The sequence below is a fragment of the Artemia sp. Qi Xiang Cuo genome, chromosome 1 (genome assembly GCF_049724085.1).
Source record: "Artemia sp. Qi Xiang Cuo chromosome 1, ASM4972408v1, whole genome shotgun sequence".
NCBI lineage: Eukaryota > Metazoa > Arthropoda > Branchiopoda > Anostraca > Artemiidae > Artemia > Artemia sp. Qi Xiang Cuo.
This window is the reverse complement of record NC_142794.1, coordinates 20,914,323-20,935,098: the sequence shown is the minus strand read 5'-3', so window position 1 is coordinate 20,935,098 and position 20,776 is coordinate 20,914,323. Positions and strand designations below refer to the sequence as shown.

At 36.5% G+C, this 20,776-nt stretch overlaps 2 protein-coding genes across 2 annotated transcripts in view; both read right to left on the bottom strand.

Moving 5' to 3' along the window:
* LOC148956107 (6-phosphofructo-2-kinase/fructose-2,6-bisphosphatase-like) overlaps positions 1–17,599 on the bottom strand; it is a 121,768-nt gene extending 104,169 nt beyond the window's left edge. The window contains exon 1 of the mRNA XM_089093742.1: positions 17,252–17,599. The gene's annotated coding sequence lies outside the window, so the exon portion shown is untranslated. The remainder of the gene's footprint in view (positions 1–17,251) is intronic.
* Positions 17,548–20,776, bottom strand: part of LOC148956103 (uncharacterized) — a 93,964-nt gene continuing 90,735 nt past the window's right edge. Inside the window, exon 10 of the mRNA XM_089089208.1 lies at positions 17,548–17,616. Within this exon, the coding sequence (XP_088945334.1) occupies positions 17,548–17,616 (69 nt within the window). The remainder of the gene's footprint in view (positions 17,617–20,776) is intronic.

The following is a 20,776-nucleotide window of genomic DNA, read 5'->3' as shown; positions in this document are numbered from 1 at the left end:
GGTGTTTATAGGATTTTGATTGGCAAAATCTTGTTTCTTTTATTTTGTTTGGTGGGGGGGGGAGGGGAATGGAACCAAAGGCCCACCCATGCGGTAATGTCTACCTCTAAGTATTTTGAGACACAAGTGATTTTAGGAAAAGGTGATGACAGAACCAGCCCGTCCAGCGTGCCCATGTTGAAAGAGCTGGGTATGGATTTGGTATCAACCTCTTTTGGGTTACAGCAGCAGCAGCTTTCAGCAGCGTACTTTACAAACATTTTTATGAAATGAAGTCTTACTCCTATATATAGGAACACTTTCATTTTTTTTTCAGGAAATTGCAGACATTACAATAGAATATTCCAGTAAGACTGTTATTAAGAATAATTTGCTACTATTTACTAGCGAAAATTTATAACACAAAATCGAAGGTTTTGCAAAGTCCGTTTGAGCTGAAAGACGAAGATGTATTATTTATGAATTAACACCCACCCTCTAAAAAGATTAATTTCTCCATTTAAGGGTAGATTTAACAGTTTTAAGTGGCTAATAAAAGTAGCTTATTTGTACGACAAAATTTGCTATATTCAATGATTTAGATATAAATTTGTGATCCTTTGATTTAAATAAATTCCGAACATTGCAAAAAGTTTCTGCGTCGATGAACAAAATGACTGTGAAAAAATTAACGACTTTCAAAAGGAAATTTTAAATCTTGAAACATTATGTACGTTCAGTTTCAATTCAACCATTTTCAATTATTGAACATTTTTTTCCGTCAAAATTGAAAGGAAAAAAAAATAATCTCAGTGGAAATGAAGTTTACCATTTAATTGGAACCTAGCGTGGCACCCATCTGGAAAAAAAAGTTTCAAAGACCTGCTAAATAACTTTTAGTTGCACTTTCAAGGAGTATGGAAGCAAAAGCGGAGAAGGGATGCAATTTTAAAGCCTCCTACGACCACCAATGAAAGATAAGCAACGTTCTCAGCCCTGGTATACTTCAGAAACTAAGAAAAGAGAAAATGAATGTCGCAAAGTTAGAAAAAAATGTAATTCAATTTTCAATGAAAAAGGTTGCCAGAAGTAGTTATGCAGTGTTTAGCAGTAACAGGAGCCAAATTTAAAAAAGAAAAACGTGGGTGAAAAATCAGCAAATTACATATACCACCGAATACTTTAAGGTTTGCCTTGAAGTTTTAGTTATTTTTGGGGATGAACAGATAATGAATACTTGAACCGAAAAGCGTTTTCTTACGACCGATAAGCGTTTCTCAAATTTAATTAACTAATCTTGTTTATTTGTTTTCACGGTTCAACCTGGCAACACTGACGAAAATATGATGCTGCCCTTTTAACTTCATAGTTTTGAGACAACCGAAAAAAAAAATCTTAGCAAATTGTGGTTTTCCGGCATTAACGGAGCCGTTCGTAGGGTTGGTGATACCCGAAGATGTGAAAAACTTGATGAAAGTTGGAAACCCCTAGCCGCGGGGCCCCTTAGCCACGATACTCGGGGCACCTGCCCCGGTTGTCCCCCACTTTTTGGAGACTATGTACATGACTATACCTAAGCCGGGTCAAAGGATAAGCAGTATTTCTTTTTTGATGTCCTTGATTTTTTAAAACATAAGTGTCTCCAGAGATTGGATGTCGAACCTAATTTGAGAATATAATTGACCTCATTACCTCCTAATTAGAAAATTTTAAGTAATGACAAACAGCAATACCGTATCCTTTGTCCTAAGAATGAAATATGTAAAGTAAAGTTTACTTTATTTACTAAACTTGTAAATGTTAATTTATCACTATAATAAATCTATATAAGGTCAACAGATGAATGGATTCTTAACAAAAATAAAATTTATGTTGTAATAGAGGTCTATCATAGGCAGCGCAATCGCGCTGCCTAAGTAAAGAACGATGTTGGCACAATATATTGTTTATTTTTTTTTCTATACCAGGGCACTTCGTATCGAAGGAGTTGTCGTAGAAACTTTGAAAAGGGCTCATTCGATTGGAAATTGGAGTCGCTAGTGCCTTTTTTAATAGTCGAAAGTGATTGGAGGATAACTAGCCCCCCCACGCCCATCATTCCCCCAAACACATCCAATCAAAATTTTGGGATAGCCGTTTTGTTCAGCGTAGTTGATTTCCAGATAGAAAATATATTTTTGAGGAGGACACTCCCCCACAATCCTCAGGGAAAGGGTTTTAAGTTATACCCCGGGGGCATATAAGAACGACGAAGGCATAATATATTATTTATTATTTTTTTCCTTTAGAGCAGGGCACTTAGTATCGAAGAAGTTGTCGTAGAAACTTCAAAAAGAGCTCATTCAATTGGAAATTGGAGTGGCTTGTGCCTTTTTAATAGTCGAAAGTGACTGGAAGGCCACTAATATCCCTTCCATGCCAACCATTTCCCGAAAACATCCAATCAAAATATCGGGATAGCCGTTTTGTTCAGCGTAGTTGATTTCCAGATAGAAAATATGTTTTTGAGTAGGACACTCCCCTACAGCCCTGAGGGCAAGGGTTGTAAGTTATGCCCCGGGGGCATGTACGTTTTTTATAGAAGGCGTTGTCGTAGAAACTTCAAAAAAGGCTCATTTGATTTGAAATTCAAAGGGCTAGTGTCCTTTTTAATACTCAAAAGTGATTGGAGAGCAACTACCCCCCCCCTCTCGCGCCCACCTTTTCCACAAACATATCCAATCGAAATTTTGAGATATCCATTTTATTCAGCGTAGTTTTAAGTTCTGGAAAATAGGTCTCGAGGATGACACCCCCCCAAGCCCTCAGGGCAAGGGTTTTCAGTTATGCCCTGGGGACATATTAGGTTTTTATAGAACGTGTTGTCGCAGAAACTTCATAAAGGGCTCATTCGATTGGAAATTTGAATGACTAGTGCCCTTTTTAATAGCCGAGAGTGATTCGAAAGTGATTGGAGGGCAACTAACCCCCCTCTCACACCCATCTTTTCCCCAAACACATCCAATCAAAATTTTGAGATAGCCATTTTGTTCTACGCAGCGTAGTTTTAAGTTCTGGAAAATAGGTCTCGAGGATGACACCCCCCCCTCAAAGCCCTCAGGGCAAGGGTTTTCAGTTATGCCCTGGGGGCATATTAGGTTTTTATAGAACGTGTTGTCGTAGAAACTTCATAAAGGGCTCATTCGATTGGAAATTGAAATGACTAGTGCCCTTTTTAATAGCCGAGAGTGATTGGAAGGCAGCTAACACCCCTTCCACGCCCACCATATCTCCAAACATATCCAATCAAAATTTTGAGATAGCCATTTTGTTCAATGTAGTTGAAAGTTCTGGAAACTATATCTTTGAGCAGGACACTCCACCCACAGTCTTCAGGGCAAGGGTTATAAGTTATGCCCAGAGGGCATGTAAGGTTTTTATTAAAATCTTTGTCGTAGAAACTTGAAAAAGAGCTCATTCGATAGGAAATTCAAAGGGCTAGTGCCCTTTCTAATAGTCGAAAGTGATTTGAGTGCAACAAACCCCCCTCTCACGCCCACCTTTTCTCCAAACACATCCAGTCAAAATTTTTAGATAACCATTTTATTCAAGGTAGTTGAAAGTTTTGGAAATTAGGTCTCTAAGGACGAGACCCCCCCCCCAGAGCCCTCAGGGCAAGGGTTGTAAGTTATGCCCTGGGGGAAAATAAGGTTTTTATTGAAACCGTTGTCGTGGAAACTTCAAAAGGGCTCATTCAATTGGAAACTGAAAGGGCTAGTGCCTTTTTTAATAGTTGAACGTGATTCAAGAGCGACTAACGCCCCTCTCACGCCCACCATTTTCCCAAACACATCCATTCAAAATTTTGAGATATCCATTTAGTTCAACGTAGTTGAAAGTTCTGGAAATTAGGTCTTATAGGATGATAACCCCCTCAGAGTCCTCAGTGCAAGGGTTGTAAGTTATGCCCTGTGGGCACATAAGGTCTATATAGAAAGTTGCTGTAGAAATTTCAAAAAGGGTTTATTTGATTGGAAATTGAAATTGCCCTTTTTAATAGTCGAGAGTGAGTGGAGAGTAATTAATCCCCCTCTCACGCCCAACGTTTCCCCAAAGACCTTCAATCAAAGTTTATGTTCAACGTAGTTGAAATTTCTGGAAATTATGTATTTAAGGATGACAAACCTCCTAGAGTCCCAAGGGCAAAGGTTGTAAGTTCTGCCCTGGGGGCATCTAAGGTTTTTATAGATAGAGTTGTCGTAAAACTTCAAAAGGGGCTAATTCAATATGGAAATTGAGAGGGCTAGTGCCCTTTTTAATAGTCGAAGTGATTGGAGGGAAAATAACCCCCCTCTCAAGCCCACCATTCCTCTAAACACATCCAATCAAAATTTTTCGATTGCCATTTTGTTCAACGTAGTAGAAAGTTCTGGAAATTATGTCTTTGACAATGACAACCCCCTCGAGCCCTCAGGGAAAGGGTTGTAAGTTATACCCTTGGGCATATGAGGTTTTTATTGAAAGTGTTGTCGTAGAAACTTCAAAAGGGCTCATTTGATTGGAAATTGAAAGGGCTAATGTCATTTTTAATAGTTGAAAGTGATTGGAGAGTGCCTAATACCCCTCTAACCCTCATGATTTTCCCATACACATCCAATCAAAATTTTTAGTTAGTCGGTTTGTTTAACGTAGTTGAAAGTTCTGGAAATTAGGTCCTAGAGGATGACAACCACCCTAACAACCCTTAGGGCAAGGGTTGTAATTTATGCCCTGGGGGCATATAAGGCGCTTTTAGAAAGCGTTGTCGTTTCAAAAAGGGCTCATTCGATTGGAAATCGAAAGGCCTAGTGCCTTTTTTAATGGTCCAAAGTGATTGGAAGGCTTGGCATTTTTATAGTAAAGATCGATGTGGGCATAATGTATTATTTTTTGTTGTTGTTGTTATTTAGCCCAGGGCACTTCGTATTGAAGGAGTTGTCGTGGTAACTTCAAAAAGGGCTGATTCAATTGAAAATAAAAGGTCTGATGCCCTTTTTAATAGTCGAAAGTGATTGGAGGACAACTAATCCCCCTCCCACGTCCACCCTCCCATTTGCCCATTATGTTTAAAACTGAATGTTGCCTTCAGATTGAATCAAAATGGACTGTGTTAGTTCTAATTCCCTATAAGGCATCTCAGCAGTATCCCAGGAACGACTGAGGGTATTATGTCCAAACTTTCGGGGCTACTTCTGCTCTTGAAATTTAACGAACTCGAAATAGCATAAGTGTTTCCAAGCTATCAAAGAAAGTAAACAGATTTTTTGGCGAATGGTATCAAGTTTTCCATTTCATGTGAACTAGAGGAGGTATGAAACTAGATTGAACACTACTATTTGTGTCCAGATTTTTAAAAGGGTTTATGCTGTTAAAAATTGCTGAAAATTTTTCTCCAGCATACAAATAGCAGGTCAAACTATTAAGTCTTAAAAAAAGAAAAGATTTCAAGTATTTTTTTCTTTTTACCTGAAAAGATTATGTCAATATAAAACGAACAGAAATTAATTAAAAAAAAAGTTCCCACAAAATAAGTTTTTCAAAGAAAAGTAAAGAACTCTATTAAACAAAAAATGAGCAAAAATAAAATCAAATAATCTATCAAACGTGAAACTACCACAAATCAGCATCAATAATTAAATGAAACCCAAAACGAGCAGAAATTACAATAAATAACCGAGTCAAACTCCAAACGAGTAGAAATTAACATAAGTTGGGCTCAAAACCCCTGTGCCTTCCCAAGCTCAGAACAAAATTTGCACTTTACTGAAAAAAATACAAATGAATGTACATTGTCAGTTTAATAAACATATACTGATATTTAGTAATGAAAATGTTAATGTTATTTGATTTATTAAAGTTATAAAAGTAAAACCATTTATATTTTTTTCAGTACAGTGCAAATTATTTTGCACTAATAATAATAGTTATTAGCTTGTTCTCCTCCCGTTAAGAGAAAATTACTCATCCCGTTAATCTCATCCCGTTATCCCGTTAATTCTCATCCCGTTAAATATCAACAACTATAGGTAAATTCACTACTGCACATAATTGAAAGATAGAAGTGTGATACATGTAACAAAAGAAGCATTTATGGTACAATTGTGGAATGATACACTTCAACCTTAAACCTGCCATTTTTCCTCATCTATAAATAATAACTCATATTGATTACGCGCGTTATATTGGCTTTTTTTTTATAAATGTATTGACTTTAATGATTGTATTAACATTGTATGTATTGACTTTGCTGATGAATCAATGGTAAGGTACATATTTGATTGTGGTAGCTTTTAACTATTTCTTGCTTTATGTTCTTGTTCCTCAAAGAAAAAAAAAATCAATTGCACCACTTTTGACATCTCAATGCTGTTTTTGTCACTTAAAAATTTGATATGATTACCCTATTAGCCATAAAATTAACCCCTACGTTTTATTTATTTGTGTTTTATTTAATCTATGCTTTTATGAAACAGGATTGTCATTCTTACGACAAATATGTTTACCAGCATTGAAAATCCGTACTTTAAAAAAAGACGATACATAGAGCAGTTGACAGTTTTTAGCTACCTAAAGCTCAAAATCACAATTATCACAAAATCCCAAAATCACCCAAGGCAAAAATCTGATTCGTTTTCATTATAAATATTGATTCGTTAAGCCTGAGCTACGAAGAAGAGCTGAAAAAAAAATACTTATTAAAGCGTACACTTGACTGTCTGTTGCGAAACTTGCTTTTACTCACAACTTCCTCAGTGGTGTCAATCCACGAAAATGCGGGGGAGGTGGCAAAATGCATTTTTTTAAATCTAGGGATGGGGGAAGATAATTTCGCTAAAAAATACCAAAAAGGTATTAAGAAGGGGGAATTAACTGGGCACCCAAATGTACCCTACAATAGCGATAAAAGAATTGATTTGTCAGATTTTTATAGAAAGCTTGTGTTTTCATGAGCAGCTTGCACTTTTTCTTTAATACCAAAAACAAAAGTTCTCTTAGATATTTGTGGCACGAACCATCAGTCAGTTTTATCTATTTCTCTATTACCTGGTTGAATGCCCCCATTCTTGTTAAATAACTGGGTAGTTGCTTACCTGGCCACGCATTACAATGTATTTTTTTTTATATATTTCTGGGGTGTCTGGTTGATTTCCTCCACGAACCTCCACGAACCTCCAAGAGTATTTCCTCCACGAACTCCCCTCAGAAAACCCCCTCCTCGAGGATAATGCCCCTGGAAAATCCCCCCCCTCCTCGAGGATAATGCCCCTGGAACCCCCCCCCCATGTGGAAGATTCTCCCGAAAAATCCCCGCCACCCTGTGGATAATTCCCCTATGTGACCCCCCTCCCCAGTCAATTCTCCCTTCATGTAAAATTGAGCAGCCAAAGGGATGTAAGAAAAATACAAAGAGTGAAGATAAGAATTGATTCTGGAATATTCCAAAATTCCAGAATATTCCAGATTCTGGAATATTGATTCTGGAATATTCCTCTATTCCAAAACGCAGATAGAATATATGGTATAGAATATCCGACAGAATATATTCTAGGGGGTCAAAATCCTAGGGGGGGGGCAAAGCTGGAGCCAGTTTTCCCAAATCAAGTGAAAATGACTTTAAAAACTGAAAAATGAGTCGTTTAGTAACATAAAGGTACTATATAGTACTATAAAAGTACTATAAAGTTAATATAAACTAAAGAAATCCGATCCATCTCTGTTGATAATTGAATTACGTAGGCTTGTCTTAGTTTTGACAAGATTTTTGAAGAAATTAAATTTTATCTGGGGGGGCGCAAACTGGGGTCTGGGGGAGGCAGTCCCCCCCCCCCCGCTTGACCCATAGAAAATTACGCCGCTGATGTGTAGGTCCAGGTGACAGACGAATCTATATTTTTATTTCTCTTAATATTTTTTCGTGTTTTGGGGGGCTGGGGGTTGTTATTGTAGCAGGGTAAAATAGAGGGTAAATTTGCTTTCTTATTAAACAGTTCGTGGTAACGAACTTTAAGTAAGGAGCAACTCGGATAAATAGTAACCGAAACTCTAAAATATGGAGTTTTAATATCAGTAGATACATTAAAAGAATCAGCTTATTATGCTGATTCGAAATATTTAATATGTTAGTGTTATCAAGTTAAATGTTACGAACCTACATCAAAAGCTATGAGCCTGAGAAAATTTGCCTGATTTTGTGGATAGAGGGAAAACACCCCCTGAAATACAAAATATCTTAATGAAAATCACACGATCGTTTCAGCGTACCAGAGAACCATAATGTAGAAGTTTCAAGCCCCTATATGCAAAAATGTGGAGTTTTGCAATTTTTCCCAGAAACAGATAGATCACGGATGCGTGTTTATTTGTTTTTTTTTCCCGGGGTGATCGTACTGAAAAAATGGTCCTAGAAGATCAAGAGAGAGTGTATTCGAACGGAAATTAAAAGTTCTAGTGCCCTTTCTATGCGACCAAAAAGATTGGAGGGCAACTGGGCCCCCTGCCACGCCCATGTTTCCCCCAAGGTTATCTGATCAAAATTTCGAGATAGACATTTTGTTCAGTACAGTTTAAAGATCAAATAATTATGTCTTTAGGGGTAAAATGCCCCCCACAGTCAGTCGAGAGAGGCCTGTAAGCTATGGAATTTGCCCAATGTTTACGTTTAGTATTTGTTAAAAGTGCTAACAGCTTTAGTGTAGAGAGTAAGGTACTGCGGAGGGGGCAACCCTTCATATACAGAATAAATCTGCAAAAACTATATGAAAATTTCATTTTAATTTTTCATGTACGGTGAGCCAAATTCGAACCTGCATTAGTTAAAAAACGTTCAAAAGTTAAATAAAAAAACAATCTTCTTTTTAGCTGGAAGTAAGGGGCAACATTAAAACTTAACCGAACATAAATTGTTCTGTATATGAAAGGTACTGTCCCCTCCTCAACACCTCGCTCTTTCCACCAAATTTTGACTCTTTGTCACAACCCTTCTTTTTAAAACAATAGAAACTTTAGCGTAAAGAACGAGGCGTTGAGGAGGAGACAGCCCCTTTCATATACGGAATAATTTCTGTTCGTTTTCAGTTTTAATGTTGATCTTTACTTCCAGCTAAATAAAAAAAATTTTTAAATTTAATTTGAAAAAAGGTTTTTGTCTATTTTGAATTTTCTTGGTTCTGGCTTGCGCTATAAACTAAAAAAAAAAAAAAAAAAAAAAAAAAAAAAAAAAAAAAAAAACTTGATGTATGCCTACTGTACACGTTCTCGCTCGTAAGGGGCAAACCGTTATCATATACTATCAATGTCGGTACCACACCAAAGGAAATAATAACTCTTACTTATTCCCAGTCTGAATCTCTGCGCACTTCCATTGGGAGCCGACGCTTGGGGATGAGGAAGGGACAAAATCTGCTATTTTTTGGGGTTTAATATTACATTTACTTTCATAATAACAGCACAGACTAGAAATGTTCCCAGAAATCAAGAGGGATTAAATATCAATATCTACCTCCACGCCCGCCCCCTCCTTAGAACTAATTCCGTATTTACCTGAAAGCCTAATCAGAGTTATAATTTGTTGACATTAAAATGCGCCCTTTGAGGCATCTACTTCCTCTGAAACATCAGTAAAACAGGGGAATGGAAGGGGGGGGGGGTCTCTACGCTTCGATTACTTTTGAATCTTAAAAATGGCTCTGAAACTTTCGATTTCAAATTGAAGGAGCCCCCTCCAAAGTTAATACAGCCACCCTTCCCATAAAAACCTTATATCTTAACAATGGGCAGCTTGCATAGCTTAAAGCCCTTGCCCCAGGGACTTTCAATTTCCCTTCTAATGAACATCCGAATTATCCAAGGGGAATATGAGGAAGAATTATGCGAGGAAGTTTTCTGGAGAGGAATTTTCCACGGGGAAATTTGTCGGGAGAAGGGATTTTCCGTGGGGGGGATTTTCTGGGAGGAATTTTTCGGGGCAAACGCCAAGACCCCCATCCATCATAGGGCAACCCTTCTACAGTTGCCACTAATTCTATCTTCACGAAAACAAAATTAAAAGAAATGAAAAAATAAATATAAGTGTAGTAGGACATTCTACACTATAAATTCTACATATACTTTGGAACCATTGTCTGAGTAATATTTTATTACATGCCTGGGAGCCATTGTCTGATGCCTATTCACGTAATAAAATATGACTATAGCGCAAGGTTTCTTCAACTTTTGTCACTGCAGAAAACTTTTGATTTTTAGTTTATCTCGTAGGCCCGCAGCTGCCCGCAGTCATGAACTGCACAATCACAGTATTATGTAGTTAGTCGGGAATTCGAACTTAGATGTTTGCTTCGCAACCGCTCAAGAGTCGTATCTAGGCGAAGTTCAAGTGGGAAATTAATTAGAACAATAAAAAATGGATCATTATACAAAGAATATATGAAGATGTGGAAAAAACGTCCATGCTCGTTTCAATGTTGTTGGATTCTCTATTCACTCGAATAAAGAAGCAATAAAAGAATGGATAAAAAATTATTGCGGATTACACTTTAAAAACTAGTAGCCTACTTTCAATTTGTCATATTGAAAACATGCATTAAAGTAGACCCCTTTGAAGACCGATTCTCGGAGATTCTCTTTCTGTCTCCCCCTCTTATGCAGCTGAGGGACAGGGACCATTTAGGGGGGGGGGAGGGTGGCTGTATGTCCTTGTGGGAATAACATATTTACAAAACACATGTTGAAATATATGAAAATATTTTTTTGACTCTTTCTTACCACCAAAGAAACATTGGAAGGATATCACTGGATAGGATATTCCTGAAAGGATATACCTGATGGGGCACTGATTCATTTCCTTTGGAAAAGCTGGGATTTTCCCTAAATCCTTCTTCATTGAAGATAAGTCAATTTTTTAAAACCTTTTGAAAACAGCAAAGTTACTTATAACGCTACTTTCTGAGAGGGGGCAAGGAGGTGGTATGGTCATCACTTGACATTCAAGGATAACATTGCACAGTCTTGAACAAAAACTGCTGGAAAAAATAGGCTGTTCAAGGTCACAAATGCGCTTTGCCCTCTCCCAAAGATTCTCTTGGAAGAACAAACTGAAGGAATTGTACAACAAAGGCGTATCAAAGCCGTAGTTATACCTGTCCGTAAAGGTATCCGGCAAGGCTCCATTACTTCCCCTCCCCTATACAACAACAGTATTATCGTCCCTCAAGAATCTGCCAAAACGTGCTGCATATATTTAGGTATAGACGTGTCGCTCATCAATTACGCTGATGATATACTTAACGCAAGTAGGTCTGTTTCAAGGGTTGCGGATAATTACAATATATTGAGTGATGAATATGCTAAGATTGGGCTAGCTTTTAACGCTGCCAAAAGTGAAGTAGTTGTTTTTCGTCGCAACGCGAAAGATTCGACCCCGATTAGCGTGCTCCTAGGTGATACTGCAGTGAGCTCAAAGCCATCTCTCCCTTACCTTGGACTGCCGATCGGTTCATATCTGCGGTCTACTCGTGAAGCACTGGTTGAGCATTTTTCAGAAAAGGCACGCAAAGCATACGGACTACTCCTACCCTGCAAACGTATGTATAACCGCCATATACTCGGAAGGCTTTATTCCGTGTTCTTTATCCCGCATGTTCTGTCACTCTCGCCGTTTTGGTCTCTTTTCATCGAATCAGATAAGCGTTCAGTCCGTAGGGTTTACTATAAGTATGCAAAATATTTGTTAAGTGTTACGCCATGGAAGAGAAATTCAAGAGTTTCGAAAAATTACAGCGTTGCGGACCCGACTACTGCAGCTACTGAGCGAATCGTCCGATTTTGGCGTTCGCTCAATCCTGATCATGATATTTACCGAGCTATCGTAGGCTAGTTTGATTACGAGTTTAGTATGCTGTATATAGATTGTTATTGAAGTCTTGTTGTTTCTCTTATTGCGTTTTATTTTTCTCTTTTCTTTTTCTTTTTTACATTACTCCGTTGTGTAACCTTGTGTTATTTATGATGGGAAATAAAAACCATTCATTCATTCAATGTAACAAGTGTGCTAATAATTGACCAAATTGACAAGTTTCTTTAAAAATGGAGTAAAAAAAGGAAAAAGGAATGAGGGCGCTAGAAAAATCTTTGGGGGGCACCTGGATCCCTCCAGTTGTGTAATAATCATTCATTTGCCTTGAATCCTGTGCAAACAGGTTTGTGGGACAAAATTAGCCTAAAATTTAATAGAGGAAGGATGAAATTCCATTCGAGTGCTGTAGAATAAGAACATGTCAATGGTAAAATTTTAAAAACACTTCTTTTAAAATTGGACATGGAAATCCTTATAATTTGTAATTTGGCTCCGTTGCAGACGCAGTCTTGAAGTAAAGAAGGGGAATCTAGCAAAGATTTATTAATTTGATGGTAAATGCAGGCCATTTTGGTTAGAATGCGTCCACCATTTGAGGTAGTTATTTTACTCAAAATGGTTAAAAGTCCCAATAACTATGCTGATGAAGATGACATTGGAAAATCTAAGAAACTGCTGGTTATTAGAATTTTGGAAAGGCCTCATTCGATTTGATAGTTTTAGTGTCTTTTTTGAGAGTCGAAAGTGATTGAAAAGTGATTTGAGAGTCAAAAGTTATAGGGCAACTAGTCCCCTCCCCTGCTCTTTTTAGCTCCCTCCAAAGACATTTGGTCAAAATTTTGAAATAGATATTTTTTTTGTCCAAAACAGTCGGAAGGCCCAAGAACGGTGTAATTTGTTATACTGTTTTCGCAGAAAAAATAGCGCTGTTTTCGTAGAATCACAAAACATTAAAGTCGACGAAAATAAAAATGTTCCTTACAGTTCGTGAATACACATTTGCCATGGAATTTAAAAAATTAGTTTCTATTTTTATAAATATAATTCAAAAGAGTTATAAGCGGCATTTAAAACTTAAATAAGCCAAAAATAAATTCAAAACTATAAAATATAAAAGTCACTCACCAAAATTTCTAAAAAAAGAAATTTATAAGTTTTATTTTTATGCTTCAATTTTTCTTATCTTATCTACCCATTGTCTAAATCCATTTCAAGATCTAATGGTCATTTTCTTCAGCGAAACAACCTTTTACTGGAGAAATTCACTATTATTCTTAGAAACAATTTACTGTTAGTTTGCTGAACCATGACTGTAAGCATCATACCTATCCTTAGATCCTTAGCTCGATCCTTAGAACTCAATCCTGTCGAGTTCTAAGTTCTTTATTTAACAATAAAAGCAATAAAAAGTAATAATTGAAATTTTGCCTTTATTTTGAGCTATAGATATTTATTTATAAATATTTATTTTAATAATCTTGATCGGTCTAATAACCATGAAAAAATGGTGGGATAAGTAATAAAATTAACCCTAATATTTTTTTTCTTCCTACTTTTCGTTTCTGAATATGATCCGCTAAACTAACTTCACATTAAACGTCCCAGACTTTTAGCTTCCCAGACTTTTTGGCCTTTATGAGATATGATACAAGTCTTTTATTGTATAACTCATTATTTACTAATCGATTACTTTTTTCCTTCCAATAATTGATCTTCGAAACCCTAAAGACACGAATCATCCTGGGCAGAAACTGTAGGGCGAGGAAATGAAAAAGTCCTTAATTTTTAAAAATCAAAGCAGCAATACTGCTTGGGAGGCTCAATTTTTCAAAAGAAAGGGAAAGCAAACCCGAGATGTAAGATGCTAATCTTACATCTGAGCCACAGTAGACAGAATATACAGTAGACAGTAGACAGATAATATATGAACTGTGATCTGAGCTAAGGAACATTAGGGGAGTGAGTCACATGACCAGACACATAAGCCCATCAGTTTGGAATTCGTCAATCAGAAATATGTACCACAGCTTAATAGCCTAATCATGTAAAAAAAAACAGGAATTTGGTATATTAAATGGTCAAAAGAAGGTTTTTCTGATGTAAGAATTTTTATTTTTTTTCATTTGAGTGGTATTTATTTTTTTCTAAATTTTTTAGTGTTTTCCCTTTTTCTATTTTGTCTTCTTTTTCCCTTCTTTACTTTTAAGGTAATTATCCCCTTTATTTTTTTCAATTGATAAGATACATTGGCATGAATAATGTCCAATTGACATTATTCATGACATTGTCCAACTGCTATAGTGCAAAATTGTTGTCACATTGAGTTTTGTCAATAAAATGGTTTTGAATGACAAATTTAAGTGAAAAGAAGGGGCGAATCTTTGAGCCCCAATGTAAAAATCAAGATATTTTGCATTTTTTCTAGCTTCAATTATGAATAAGGGGTGGTTGTTCAAATTTTGATTGAAAAGCGAAAGTTTTAATGGCCAAATGAATATGCCTCCAAGGTTGACAAACCACCTCCCAGCCTCCGGGTAAAAGTCGAAAGCTATGCAATTTCACGCTAAAGCTTGTTAGTTTTTTTTAAAAGAGCTTCTTATTGTTTTAATTAAATGACCCTTGTGTTTTACCCTTGTCCGGCATGTCCGGCATGTATTGCCGGACATGCCGGCAATACATGAGGGTGTGTATTCACCATGAGGGTGTGGTGAGGGGCAATACCAACTGATATACATGAGGGGCAATACATGAGGGTGTGGTGAAGCATAGAGGGTGTGTATTCACCCTCTATGCTTCACCAAGTCCTTTTGTTATCAGTTTTTCTTCTCTGATGGGTCCTTGTGCAGTTGTGTGTTCCTACATATAGCGTTTCCATGTATGTTGAAAAAACTATTTAATTCATACCGTCCAGTCAGATATTACAAGGTGCATATTGCTAGTTCTTGGATTAAAGCTGCTGATCCAAGATATTAACCCAAAGGCTTCTGGTAAGTATTTTACTGTTAATGCACTCTTGCATTGTGTTTGACGTTTACTACTTATCGTCGTTTCTTTCTTTTCCAGAGTCTCTATTGTGGTTGTCTGTCTATTTTGTTTGTTTTTCTCCCAATCTTTTAGAAGGGGGCTGGGGTAAGGGAGCCTATGATTGATCTGTATAATATATTTGCCCTTTTTTCTCCTGTGCTTCGCATTTCTTTGTGTGTGTGTGACCCTTGTGACCTTGAGCCCCAATGTAAAAATCAAGATATTTTGCATTTTTTCTAGCTTCAATTATGTCCTGTATTTTTCACATTTATTGCGTTCTTTTCAACTTTGTGCCTCAAAACGCTAGACCCCCGATACAAAATACTTTCAAGTAGGCTATCTACTTAAACTACAAGAATAAATCCTGGATCTGGTCCGGGCTCAATCTTGACATTAGAAATGGTGGTTGTAATTTTCTTTCTCTGTAACGAACCATTAAAGTTTGTTATACTATTAAATAAAAAACAAAGCAAGTTTTTTTCAACTTAAACTATGGAGCAACATTAAAACTTAAAATGACCAGAAATGATTACGTATATATAGGGGGGGTGCCTCCTCTTTAATACCTCTCTCTTCACGCTAAAGTTTTTTAGTACTTTTAATAAAGCTTTATATTGTTCTAATTAAACAACCCTTGCGTTTCAGGGGTCATTCATCAAGAACTAGGACAAAACTCAAACTTTAGCGTAAAGAATGTGGTATTAAGGAAGGAGCACCTCCTCCCAAAAACGTATTAATTTCTGTTTGTTTTAAGTTCTAATGCTACTCCTTACTTTCAGTTAAAACAAACTTGTTTTTTTATTCAATTTCTGATCATTTTTTAAATAATGGCGGAAAATCTGGCTCAACCTCCAAGGAAAAATGCCCCATCTTCAAGTAAAGGTCCTCTAGACAATTCAATCCCAGTGAAAATTTAACCCGGAAAATTACCCTTAACGTCTCCACGCGTAAAATCGAGTTGGCAAAGAGAAAGTAAGACAAATAAAAAGAAGTTCGAATAGGAATGCTGGAAAATTCCCCTAGTGTAAGATTTCCCCTGAAAAATTCACCCCTCGGAAACTTCCCTCCCCATGAAAAAATCTTCCTGTGGAAATTCCCACCATCCCTAATCTCCTTGCAATCCAGATTATATTTTCAAAATAGTTTTGGCAACTTTGCACCAAGATTCCTCCTGTGAAGAAAACACTATAAAAATAAAATACTAGTGCCATTATATTCTTTATACAACAAGCTATCCAAATTTAATAATCACTATCGTGGAAATTGCTCTTCCGTCCACCTAATAGCAGTGGTGGATCCAGGGAGTGAGGGGGGCGTGCGCTCCCCTAACGTAGTCTAAAGTAGTGTAATTTACTTAATTAACGCAAGTTTGCGTTAATTAAAATTGCTCCTAACGCAAGTTTATCGGATCAACCTATTTTGCACCCCCTAAAAAAATCCTGGATCCGCCCCTGCCTAATAGGGCCAAACATTGTTCTAAGCTATGTACAAAACTTCACAAGGAAACACTATAGGTTTATTAAAAAGCTTTATGATATACAGAAAACTTATATGAATCATATCTCCAGGGCTCCATCATGTTTTTCCAAGTTTTGTATATACCCCACGGCCATACCTAGCCCCAACACTATATCCATGAAGGCGTTACGGGGTTTGACCTCTCCCCCTTTCCCAATTTTTTTTCCGATTCGTAAATATGTGACAATTCACAACATACATATACACAAGCTGTTGATGCGTTTTTAATTTTTTTGTAAGCCCTCTGAAAATATCCCCCCGAACCAAAATCCTAGATCCGTCCTTACTGGCCCCATCGGAGGGAGTGGGGTATAACTGTCATGGTAGACAACATTATATTTGGAAAGAGTCTTGAACCCAGAGTATAATGGCGCTAATCTTTTTTTATACTGTATTGTTTACTTCACAGAAGGAGCCTTGGTCAATAATTACCATAATTTCCATACCCATTTCCAAACAATAACTGATATATATATATATATATATATATATATATATATATATATATATATATATATATATATATATATAATATATATATATATATATATATATATATATATATATATATATATATATATATATATATATATATATATATATATATATATATATATATATATATATATATATATATATATATATATATATATATATATATATATATATATATATATATATATATATATATATATATATATATATATATATATATATATATATATATATATATATATATATATATATATATATATATATATATATTGTAATACAGTCAACAAAAGTCCATTCAGCCTAATTCAAAAATTACTTGCCTAACTAATAATTGCGCTAGAATCACATAAAATTAAATATTCTTACGTGTTTATCAGAGAAATCCCAAAGAATGCGGTATCTTATTGCACAGTGTTATCTTATTGCACAAAAATTTGCAAAGTTGCAAATAGGAGAAGGCCAGGTAAGACTGCGGGTTACATCAACAAGATGCCAAGAACTGATATGAATTAAGCACAATTCGTCATAGGTGCATTGCAATCTATCCAAAAACTAGTGTACACCTTTGGCTTTTAATTCATGTGGTTTGCCGGTTCAATGGAGGTCATTCAAAATATTAATATCCTCGTTGAAAAAATGAACTTCAAATTTATATAGATGGCTTACATGACTAACTTCCTCGGAGTGTTTCTTTCTTCAAGGTCGCATTCAAGGTGAGTTCCCGCCAACGACTGGAAAATTTGAATTGGGAACTCTGGGAAGATTTGGAACTTGTGCCAAAATCACATCTTTCTTATCAACATAATTTTTCAATTAGAAACAACAACAAAGATATGAATAAATTGTCTGTCACATTAAAAAGGCATATGAAGAGAGGGGCAGCGAGGGCAGGCGCGGCATCAGTAAAGGGGGTCCCTTTAGACTGAAATCTTGTGCGTAAATGTTAATTTAGTCCCTTAAATTGCGACTATTCTCCCAGTCAACCCTTCTTATGAAATGATATGACCTCCAACAAAGAGGAATCCAGACTGTGACCTTGAAAGTGGAAAATTTTGCCAGCACAAATGCATATAGTCGAAGCTTTTTTCAGAAGGGGGACAGAAAGCAAATGTCCGTTACGCAAATGTCGATATTTTTGAAGATTTTGATGCGTTTTGTCAATTTGTTTTCTTACAGTGGTCTCAATTCAAAAAAGTATAGGAGGGGGTAAAATGCAGTTCTCGAAATCTGGGGAGGGGGACACATTTTCCGTTGTTTTAAATTGTCAATGAAAACACCGAACAAAAGGCACTTTTCAATGAATATACTTCCAAAAGATATTTTTCAAAATATAGGGGTATGTAGGAAGGCAAGTGCCCCATGCCCGTTCCTGTAATGCCAATGTTTCCTGAAAAGTAAAATTCACATATTATGATACTATCTTCTTTTTTTTTTTGGGGGGGGGGGCCTTGGATTTTCCTTAATAGGGGCTTAAATCCTTTATCTACTCCCTGTTTGTAGTTATAACGACAATGATTTTAGTCAAAACTTGTACGTAATTTGGACTGACGGTAGACGAAACTGTTCGAAAAAAGTGATTTACAGTTAATACCCTTGATACTAGGCTAGTGTTTTCAGTTGTCTAATTGATGAAAATTACCCTTCTAAAAACCTTTAAAGAAAGTAATAGGGAAAGGAATAGCATTACAGTTGTTTCTTAATCTGAGATCTTTTTGGGAGAAGGGATTCCTTGCATATTCCTTAAGAAGGACTCCCATTGTCCTACCCACTCCCTCTCTGCATGTATAACAACTATGATTTTAATGAAATGTATTCAGAAATTTAATTGATCTATATATTAAAAAAGAAAAAAATATATATTCGGTAATCTTGTTTCTAAGCAGGCATCATCAGTATGATATGGTTAATTGAAGATAATTATACTTCTAAAGATAAACTTTAAAGAAAATAAAGATAAAAGAGGGATAATACTTTTTAGCCAAAGAATTACAGTCGATAGTTTCATGGTAAGAGACCCCCAAAATACATTTCAACAAGGAGGGATAGGGCACTAATCTGCATTTTTTTCAGGGGTTAGAACAAGACTTTTCTGAGTCCAAGCACACCTGTAACCCCCAATCACATCATATTTAAATTTAGATCTATATTTTTCAATCAGAATGATCAAAGATCCACGATATTCCCTCCAAGGGAGGGGGTGACCCATGAAGAACAAAAGACTGAAATTATGAATCCCTTGCTTCTAAAAGTAGTCCTAAGACATTTTAACAGAATGGGTGGGCATGTTACACATTGTTAAAATCAGAATCTTGCGAGCCTATGTGCGATTGAAGGTGCAAAATTGGCCAGTAGCCCTAAACCTCCAATGTCCTATGCCCTTGAGCATTCCCAAATGCCACGGATGGTATTGGACAAAAATTTGAGGCATCATTTTTTATCAAATATTCCAAAGGTCCAATTGATATGCCCCAGTGACCTCACATGATCCAGGCAGCCTATAGGACAAAGACTCTTAATTATATAAATTGCCAATGTTTCACAGATAGCCTTTAGCGGAATAAGGTTTTAATAATGCCTTGTTTAAACCAGGATCATGCAATGGTTTTTATCTTGGAGTGTGGACGCTCTCCCTGGTTTCCCAGCTGAAGTGGCGAACAAGAGGAGAAGGGTACAGAATAATTTGTTTTCAATCATCCAAGGGCTTGGCTACGGAACTTGATTTCAGGCACTAATATGACCTGGAAGGCGTAAATACATGAACCAAATTTTGTTGTCCACTTGCCTTGAAACTTATTGGGAAAGAAACTAACACACTAGACAAAAATGAGCTGCAGAGCTCTGATGACTTTTGATCTTCCTAGACCAAACGGAACTACCGACCTTGAAATATGTTTTATCAGTCTCGACCAAAAAGAGTTCAAGGACTAAACACATTTTGACCATCGTAAAACCAACCCTGAGCTCCCCTACCCAGACAAAAATGTGGTCTGGGAATATTTTCGATGATGATAATTTTTTTTCGGATCGGCTTGGAACTTACGGGGAATGTACCCTTGACGAACGGGTCCTCAATGCACAATTGTTATTTACATATAAGACACAAATGCACAATACATTATTTTTATCTGATCAGCCAAGGATTTGGGCATAGGGACCTCAAATACAAGTCACTTTAGTCATTAGGGCTTAAGTGTGCCAAACAGACTTCTGATTTCGGATCGGTTTTAAACTTACAGAGAATATGTCCTGGGCCAATAAGATTTCAAAACATTTGTCAAAAGGCTAAAACGAACAAAATCATGTCTAATCAGTTGAAAACTTACGGAGCGTGTGTCCTTGGCCGATATGACCTCAAAGACAAAATGATTTTGTCAAAAGGATGTAAATGCGGAAAATACGTCTTTAATGTTCGATCAGCTTTAACCTAACAGAACGTATGTCCTGGTTTAATAGGGTTTCAATGCACCCTGGGCTTCCCTATCCAGACTATAGTTGTTCCAACAAGATTTTCGATTACGATATTTTTTTCTGGCCGGTTTGAAACTTACTGGGTTTGTGCCTTAGACAGCGGGGCTCTTAAAACCGCGGAAATTTCTCCAGATCAAAATGTTATAAGCCAGTGGAGCGTTATAAGCCAACACCTTAAAATGAGCCTCTTTCGCGAAGCTGAGGCTGGACTATGGTGTCGGGGTATCTTTTGATGGAGAATTGAAAGAAAATCGGATACTTCAGTACCCAACCAATATACACTTGAGAAGTGAAAATAGGTTAAGAAATTTGCCAAAATATGATAAAAAAAATAATACTTTACTTTATATAACAATGTAATTCGGACTATGTATTTCCACATTTGGGGTGGGGGGGAGGGTAAATTAACATAACCTAAGATTA